The sequence below is a fragment of the Salvelinus alpinus genome, chromosome 24 (assembly GCF_045679555.1).
Source record: "Salvelinus alpinus chromosome 24, SLU_Salpinus.1, whole genome shotgun sequence".
Lineage (NCBI taxonomy): Eukaryota > Metazoa > Chordata > Actinopteri > Salmoniformes > Salmonidae > Salvelinus > Salvelinus alpinus.
In genome coordinates, this window is record NC_092109.1 from 4,949,021 (window position 1) to 4,958,118 (window position 9,098).

Genomic DNA, 9,098 nt, shown 5'->3' on the forward strand with positions numbered 1-9,098 from the left:
TGTGGCAAAATGGCTTAAGGACAACAAAGTCAAGGTATTGGAGTGGCCATCACAAAGCCCTGACCTCAATCCAATAGAAAATCTGTGGGCAGCACTGAAAAAGCGTGTGCGAGCAAGGAGGCCTACAAACCTGACTCAGCTACACCAGCTCTGTCAGGAGGAATGGGCCAAAATTCACCCAACTTATTGTGGGAAGCTTGTGGAAGGCTACCCGAAACATTCGACCCAAAATAAACCATTTAAAGGCAATGCTACCAAATACTGAGTGTATGTAAACGTCTGACCCACTGGGAATGTGATGAAAGAAAGTGAAATAAATCACTCTCTACTATTCTGACATTTCACATTCTTAAAATAAAGAGGTGATCCTAACTGACCTAAGACAGGGAATTGTTACTAGGATTAAATGTCAGGAATTGTGAAAAACTGAGTTTAAATGTATTTAGCTAAGGTGTATGTAAACTTCCGACTTCAACTGTACCCCACGTTTACCAGGAATATTCTTATCATGTTACTGAATGTATCCAGAGTACCAACAAATAAGATTTTGTTATTAAGAAATGAGGCAAAGTACAGTAAATATATGTAAGAAACATTTCAATTTAGTCCTGTCCATATAGGCCAATTCCCAAGAGTGTAAAGTGTTAATATACACTGACTATACAAATCATTAAGAAAACCTGCTCTTTCCATGACATAGACTGACCAGGTGAATGCTATGATCCCTTATTGATGTCACTTAGTAAATACACTTCAATCAGTGTAGATGAAGGGGAGGAGACAAGTTGAAAAAGGATATTAAAGCCTTGCGACAATTGAGACTTGATTTGTGTATGTGTGCCATTCAGTGGGTGAATGGACAAGACAAGATTTAAGTGCCTTTGAACGAGGTATGGTAGTAGGTGCCAGGTGCACAGGTTTGAGTGTGTCAAGAACTGCAACGCTGCTGGGTTTTTCACACTCAACAGTTTCCCGTGTGTATCAAGAATGGTCCACCACCCAAAGGACATCCAGCCAACTTGACACAACTGTGGGAAGCATTGAAGTCAACATGGGCCAGCAACCCTGTTGAACACTTTCGACACCTTGATAGTCCATGCCCCGACGAATTGAGGCTGTTCTGAGGGAAAAAGTGGGGGGGGGTTGCAACTCAATATTAGGAAAATGTTCTTAACGTTTTGTGTTTCAACAACAGCCTAGACCCTGTATAGACCTAAGGCTGAGTGATGATAGCAGCACTTGCCCAATGAATGCTCTCTCCTGCGTGGCCCTTCTACTCTTAAGAGCTAAACGACAACAGAATGGACTATTTTTTTTGACATCACCCCTTTTGGTTTGAATGAAACCTTCCATACATATTTGCCCATTGTGAAAGTGCTTAGAAAGTGACTTTTTGAACCAAGGCCAAAACATTCCATAGATAGGTGCTCAAAGTTAAGCAATTTTCCATACCATGACACATCCTTGTCTTCATCACTGGAAAAGATAAACGGTTGAGAGATGGGTTTCTTAATTTAAAAAATATATATTTTTATACCTTTAATGTCAATTACCTGAAAACGCATGAACTCAGACTTTTTAAATATTTGCATATGTTGTAGCTTAGACCCAATTTTGCTACATCACCTGAGTTGTGTTGTGCCCGCCATCTGTTGAGACACAAAATGCTCTTGAATACAGGGAGGGTGTCATGTTTTGGCTGACAAATGTACTAAAACGGGAATAGAATTGAAATTTCGACTTTCAAATACCGCAAAGATCGTTGGAGACCCACACATCAGAGAATGTTGACTTGTTGTTTTAAATTATACTGTCACTCCTCCATAGGAAAACTATAGAAACCATAGAAATATAGGTAATAGAATAGTCATGACCATTTAAGTTGACATTTAATGGCGCGTGGACCGGCAGCCATCTTTGTGACAGTAATTCAATGTCAATGGTTAACAAGCTAAATTGCAGTGGTCTAAAGGGATAGGTACAATCTATGAATTCTATTTCTATGATGAAAATTACTTCCACCCTGTATTCAAGAGCATGTTGTGTCTCAACTGATGGCGGGAACAACACAAACACTTCAGACGGATGTAAAGTAGGGTCTAACCTACATCATATGGGAATATGAAGAAATGAGTTTGACAACCGTGTTCGTAAGCTTTTAAAATATATCAAACTCAACCGTTTATATTTTCCAGTGATGAACACATGGATGTCTTATGATATGGTGGGGTATGCAAAAAATGGGTTAACTTTGAGCACTTGTATCTCTTGATTGTTTTGGCATTCAGGTCCCAAAAGTCACTTTCTGACTACTTCTTGCATGGGTAAACATGTATGGAAAGTTTTGTTTAAATTAAAAGGGATGCTGTCAAAAAGTGATTGAATTGAAATGGATTTCCTCAGAACTAATTATGGGAGGGGTAACTGGAGAACTAGGCCACCTATACAGGCTTTAATTCCAGCCCAGCACGAACACACCTGATTCAACTAAATGTGTGATTCGTGCACTAAAAATGTGTGATTCGTGCACTAAAAATGTGTGATTCGTGCACTAAAATCTGCACACCATGTCTACGTAGCTCTCCGGGGTCAGAGTTGCTGACCCATAGATTGTGGTGTCTATCACATTTGTTCCCTGCCGTGACAACTGCGTCGAGATATTCCACTCGTCGATACCCACGTCAATACAGCCATGGGGTGTGTGTCCACACCATATGGCAGGCACATCGCTGAGTGTGTGTGTGTGTGTGTGTGTCAAAGTGTGTGTGCGCGTACCGTGTAGCCTATTGATTATGTGGAGAGGTGAATGCATTTGAAATACATCAACCATGTATGTAAGCATGGTGATGTATGACACATGCACAAACACACATACACAACCATCCTCCAGATACACACACCTTTCTTGAACTCCTCCAGCATGGAGTCCAGTCGAGTGTCGTGGAACACAAAGTGGACCGGGTGGTTGTAGAACTTAGTGATGGTCTTCAGCATGGTGCAGTCGTCCGGGTCCACGAACGCCAGGTCCTTCACGTACAGGATGTCCACGATGTTGGAGCGCTCGTCGTCGAACACCGGGATACGCGTGTAGCCGCTCTCCATGATCTCGGACATGGTGTTGAAGTCGAGGACCGCGTCGTTCTGGATCATGAAACAGTGGGCCAGAGGAGTCATCACGCTCTCAACCGTCTTACTCCGGAGTTCCAGAGCTCCTTGGATCATGTTGAGCTCCTCTTTGACCAGGTCGTTGTATGGTTCCGTCACCCTGAGCATCTCCACCAGCTTCTCGCGGTTATACACAGTGCCGATCTCCTGGCCTAGGAGCACGTCTAGGAGCTTGCTGACGGGGAAGGAAAGGGGGAAGGTGAGCAACATGAAGAACTTGGTCACCTGGATGGTGTTGGCGCCCACCGCCAGCCCGTGGCGAGAGCACAGCGCCTGAGGGACAATCTCGCCGAAAATCACAATACCCACTGTGGAGGCGACCACGGCGCCCAGCCCAGAGCCTATTAAGTCGTCCAGGAGGATGGTGAGTGTGGTGTTGACCAGGACATTGCCAAGCAGCAGCGAGCAGAGAAGGTAGTTCCCCTTACTGCGGATGGGCTCAATTTTGCGGGCATATTTCTTTTCCTTCTCTGAACCACAACTCTGGACTATACGGAGCTCCATGGGGTCCAGAGCCATGAGCCCCAGGTTCAGCCCGCTGAACATGCCAGACAGCACCAACAGACAACAGATAAGGATGATCTGGAACCACAGGGGGAGGAGAGTTTTCTCCCCCTCTACCACCCGGAGTCTCCCGTCGCTATCCCCGAGCAGAGCCCACCTGCCATTGGCCAAACTCTTGATGCACAACCCATACTCCTTGTGCGGCTCGCTCTTACGAAGGGGTTTAATGTTTATGCTGAGTACCCCTGTGGTCCCCCGGCTACTGGTGTTCATGTAGGTCGCGATGCTGAAGTCTTTGGTGAAATCAACACAAGTCCTGTTAGGTGTGTCGTCAATAATGTTATTGTCCCCCCCCCCATCGCTCCCATCCCCTCGTTCCGTGAAGCGGATCTGCGCCCAGGTGCCCGAGTTGAGCTGCACACCGTAGAACCGGAGCTGCACTGTGCTCTCCTCTGTTACCTGTATGACCCCGTCGTCAGTGGTCGTAGCCGGTTTGTCGCTCCTCTCCAGCCGCATACCGAGCACCTGGGTCCCGCTGTTGCTGACACTCGACGTGGCTGTTTCGGTGCGTCCCCCGACTGCACTCCAAAGGAAAACGATTAGAGTTAGAACGTAGCCTTGCTGCCCGCTCCATTCTGTCGCCATGTTTGTTTCACTCTGTTGCTGGCGAACTGGGAGCTGACGTCACTTACTCATGTCCCTCCGGCCCCGCCCCTCTACTACCATAATAACCCTAAAGCACCGCCTATCGGACACGGCAAGTACAGCCCCACACACAAACACACACCACCCCGAACACTTTACTATGCAGGATTTGTTTTATAGGCTACTGTTTGGGTTTGATATTGGGCTACTTGTCGGGCAATATTCTGAGCTGCACGTTCACGAGGGACCGCGCTGCAGTTTTTCTCATGTCGCATGGTCGTGCGCGTGCATGGGAGACTAAGGCAAGCGTTATGCTATGTAGAACTAGCCATAGAAATGTCATGAATCATTCTATGTATATGTAACTAACCTACTGTATCTTGCACACACTTTAGGTTGAGCAATTTGAGTGTTTGCTAATTGCATTCTGTAGTTTATCTGTCATTTAGTAGGCTCACCATTATGATTGTGTTGATAGCCCATAGACTTAATAGCCACATAAAAGTGTACATTATAAAGCCTATCAATGAACACAATCAATTATTCATCTCTTGCATCTTGATATCAGCCCGAGGTATATTATCCACAATTAACTGGCATCCTCACATTTTGCCATAAAGGCCCAAGGCAATGCAGCAAAGTGAATACTGTGGTGCCCAGCGGTTCGTACTCAGTCAGAGACAAAGCTGTTATATAAAGTGCCGCACACTGCATCCGTACGTCTCACCAGCATCTCTCTGGCTCTGTACCCGCTCCTAATGTATGATGCAGAGGAGGCTGATGAGAGGAGCCATAGGAGGACGGGCTCATTGTAATGGCTTGAATGGAATTAATGGAACGGAGTCAAACGTGGTTCCCCTTTTTTTAATTTTTATTTTAGCAAGGAGTCACCAGTGTCTCTTTTTAAAGGGAGCCCTGCTCATAGAATTTCATAGAACAAAACAATTAAATACAATATAAAACAAGTAAAATACAGCACGACACAAATTGCACAGACAAACATAAATATACACAAAACACAATCAACTAAAGCAAACACATTCTTCATTATAAAATGATTCTGTCCACTCTCTAAACTGCACCAGGGACACTAAGGCTGTACTGTGTACTGTTTTTTGTTGTTGAAATTATTCCAAATATATGGAGCAGAAAAACTCAAGGCCACCAAGGAGTCTCCAGAGTTAACTACCTGTGAACGGATTTGATAACTTGTCATTTTAAATCTTTATAGTGAAGTTAGGTAAGTCATACGCTTGTGGAGCAGGGCTTTGTGAACAAAAAAAGCATCATGATGCGTAATAGTATCACCATAATCAAGAACAGGTAGAAAGGTTGACTGCAAAATCTGCTTCTTGCTGACTAGAGCAGAGAGACAAGACCTGTTCCTGTGAAAAAAGCCCACTTTAAATCTTAGTTTCTTAACAAGCTCATTTGTATGTTTTTTAAACGATAAATCATTGTCAATCCAAATACCTATGTATTTGTATGCAGAAGTACTCGCTTGATTCAAGTCAGTTAAGAACAAATTCTTATTTACTGCCTTGTTCAGGGGCAGAACGACATGTTTTTACCTTGTCGGCTCGGGGATTCGATCTAGCAACCTTTCGGTCACTGGCCCAATGCTCTAACCACGAAAGGGGGCATTTGGAGGGGGCATGATTCAAATCAAATCAAATCCATTTTTATTTGTCACATACACATGGTTAGCAGATGTTAATCCGAGCGTAGCGAAATGCTTGTTCTTCTAGTTCCGACAATGCAGTAATAACCAAAGAGTAACCTAACCTAACAATTCCACAACTACTACCTTATACACACAAGTGTAAAGGGATAAAGAATATGTACATAAAGATATATGAATGAGTGACGGTACAGAACGGCATAGGCAAGATGCAGTAGATGGTATCGAGTACAGTATATACATATGAGATCATGTATATGCAACAGTATTGAAGACATTTGCAAAAAAGCTTAAAGCTAAATCAGGTTCAGGGATAGCTGAGTTCAAGATCAATAAAAGAAAGATAATTTAAAAAAGCTTGTTCACTAAAGTTTTTAAAGTTCCTCTTAGTGGTGACACGAGGCTTAGGTTAATGCATTTTCACATCTCTGACACAGACAATTGGGCAATGGTCACTCAAATCCAGCGGGAAAACCCAACTAGCAACATATTTATCTAAGATCAATCAAAGTAGATTTCCATGTAGCATCCAGTTATCAGCTGAGACAGGTTTAGCTCAGAGCAAATATCTTTCAGGGTATTTGACACTGACATCCTCCAATCAATATTAAAATTACCCATAATTAATAGTTCAGATTTACCATAGAAATTCAGATAAATTGTTAAGAGCAAACGAGGGAGCCGAGGGAGTTACGGTTACACTCCTCCTACTAGTGTCAGCTGGTTATTATGACCAAGGCCCACATTAAGAATGAGACAATCAAACTGCATAGGGACAGAGGTAGCAAACATTTCAATTGTAAATATGGCAATACCCCTACCTCTGCCAATCCTGTACAATCTGCAAACATTATAACCACACAGAGACACATCACAGGCCAGCACAGAATTATTCAACCAAGTTTCAGAAATGACCAGAATGTCCACGTTGGTCTGAGGAGTCCGAATTTGAATAAAATCCATAATAAAAATCAAACTTCGGGAATTTACATGAACAAATCTAAAACCGCAGCAGCAGTTCTCAGGTCAGGTGGAGTCTCTAATACAAGCATGCTATGATCAGTAGGTAAGCCCTTATTAGAAAATACCATAGGATTGTTTTGAATTGGTAAAGGATTGTCTAGAACTGAAACACCGGGCCTATGTCTCGAGCGAGGACGTGGGTTAAAACAAGAGTCAATGAGGTTTACCTGTTTACCTGCCTGCAGTTTGATGACAATGCTGATTTATGGATGTGATTACCTGAGCGGGACTTTGGCAACATTTTCACACTGAGGAATCTTGGTTTTGTGGGTAACACCTGAGCTGGGCTAGGTCTGTCTCTGAGTCAATATCTTAAAGCGGCCTTGAAACGTGAAGAGAGGCTCCAGGCTCCTAGATGGTTTCGGTGGAGTCCATCATCTCTGTATAGGATTTTTTGTTTCCAAAAAGTGTCAAAATTGTCAATAGAAGTTATGCCAACAGAGTGGCAGTAGTCTTTAAGCCGGATGTGAAGTGCTAAGAGCCTGCTGAACCTTGGGGCCAGAGATAATCAGCTGCGTTTCAGAGCCTTTCAGAGTGTTGATCAGCTCAATAAAATCCTGTTTCATTAGCACTGATTTACCCTTTTGATATCATTTGATCCCACGTGCACTACGACAGCAGCAGCCCTTGGCTGTTGATGTAGGACGGACGGAAAATATCCTGTGATATCCTTCCTCTAGGACAGGGTTTTTGCTCCAGGAACCGAGATGTGACTCACCATGGAGCTACCAATGATGACAGCTGGAGGAAGGTGAGTGGCCGTGGACGTCCGGATTTTCTGTGCCTCCTTGAGAACTAACGGGAGATGGGGGATGGAGGATCCCCATCATCAATAGAAGCCCGAGCCAGGGGCTGTGAGGCATGATGTGAGAGGAAGCCCATGGGTGCGGGCCTGTGGTAGTGCCCCTGAGCTGGACCCTCAGGAGACAGGGTAAAGGATAAAGGAGCAGGAATCTCTGGAAGCAGGTGGGTGAAACTGTTGGTCAGAAGGATGGGCCACCCAAAGCCATTTCAACCATCCATATGATGGATGTGTTTGACATTGTTCAGTTCATTCTATTCCAGCCATTACAATGAGTATGACCTCCTAGAGCTCCTCCCACCAGCCTCCTCTGATGGGATGCAAAGGGAAGGAAGCCCCTTGAGAAACCAGAGGCTCTTGATAAAAAAAGGTCTGAATCAACGTATTGTTTGTTAATTGTTATTTCAGTTTAGGCTTACTTAATTAGTTAACTTAAATGCCTCAACGTGACTATTTGGTTGAATTTGTAAAAGGTCATCAATGTCAATGTGGGAAACACAGTTTTGGTCTCAGTTCAATATGTTTCAACAATACAGTAGCTAAAAGTTGTTTTCAGATTGAACTCAGCCCAACCGAAGGCAGATCTGGATAATGCTGTGACGTCTGTGCCAAGTGGGGGTGCAGATGTATAGTCGATGGTCATTCGTGTCACTGAGACAGCTGCGGTCGCTGTCAGTGATGTAACCAATAATTTATATATACCCTAGATGGCTAACAGGGGGTGCTGTTTTGAAGCCACCACGCCTCCATCTTGGTACTCCCCCACCATTGTAAAAACCATTTAGGAAACTATAGAAATGCATTAATTAATGTCTACATTTGTTTTTGCCACGTTTATTCTATTACAGACACTTTAATGCATACTTTTAAATGATATTATGTGAGATAAACATAATAAGTTTATATACACACACACATACATATATATATATATATATATATATATGTATATATATATACCGGTACCGGCACCGGTACCGGCACCGGTACCGGCACTAGAAGAACTAGAAGAACAAGCATTTCGCTACGCTCGGATTAACATCTGCTAACCATGTGTATGTGACAAATAAAAATGGATTTGATTTGATTTGAATCATGCCCCCTCCAAATGCCCCCTTTCGTGGTTAGAGCATTGGGCCAGTGACCGAAAGGTTGCTAGATCGAATCCCCGAGCATATATATATATATAATATGACTCGGTACCGGTGCCCCCTGTATATAGCCTCGTTATTGTTATTCTTATTGTGCTACTTTTTGATTACTTTTTATTTTAGCCTG

The 9,098-nt window shown here is 43.5% G+C and overlaps 1 protein-coding gene across 2 annotated transcripts in view; it reads right to left on the reverse strand.

Moving 5' to 3' along the window:
• The window catches only part of LOC139551724 (metal transporter CNNM4-like), a 43,574-nt gene extending 39,018 nt beyond the window's left edge, over window positions 1–4,556 (reverse strand). Inside the window, exon 1 of one of the 2 annotated variants that reach the window (XM_071363007.1) lies at window positions 2,901–4,556. In XM_071363007.1, coding sequence (XP_071219108.1) covers window positions 2,901–4,314 — 1,414 coding nt within the window. In that variant the 5' untranslated portion in view covers window positions 4,315–4,556. The remainder of the gene's footprint in view (window positions 1–2,900) is intronic. The other variant, XM_071363008.1, reaches the window with a different exon arrangement.
• Window positions 4,557–9,098: the final 4,542 nt, after the last annotated feature.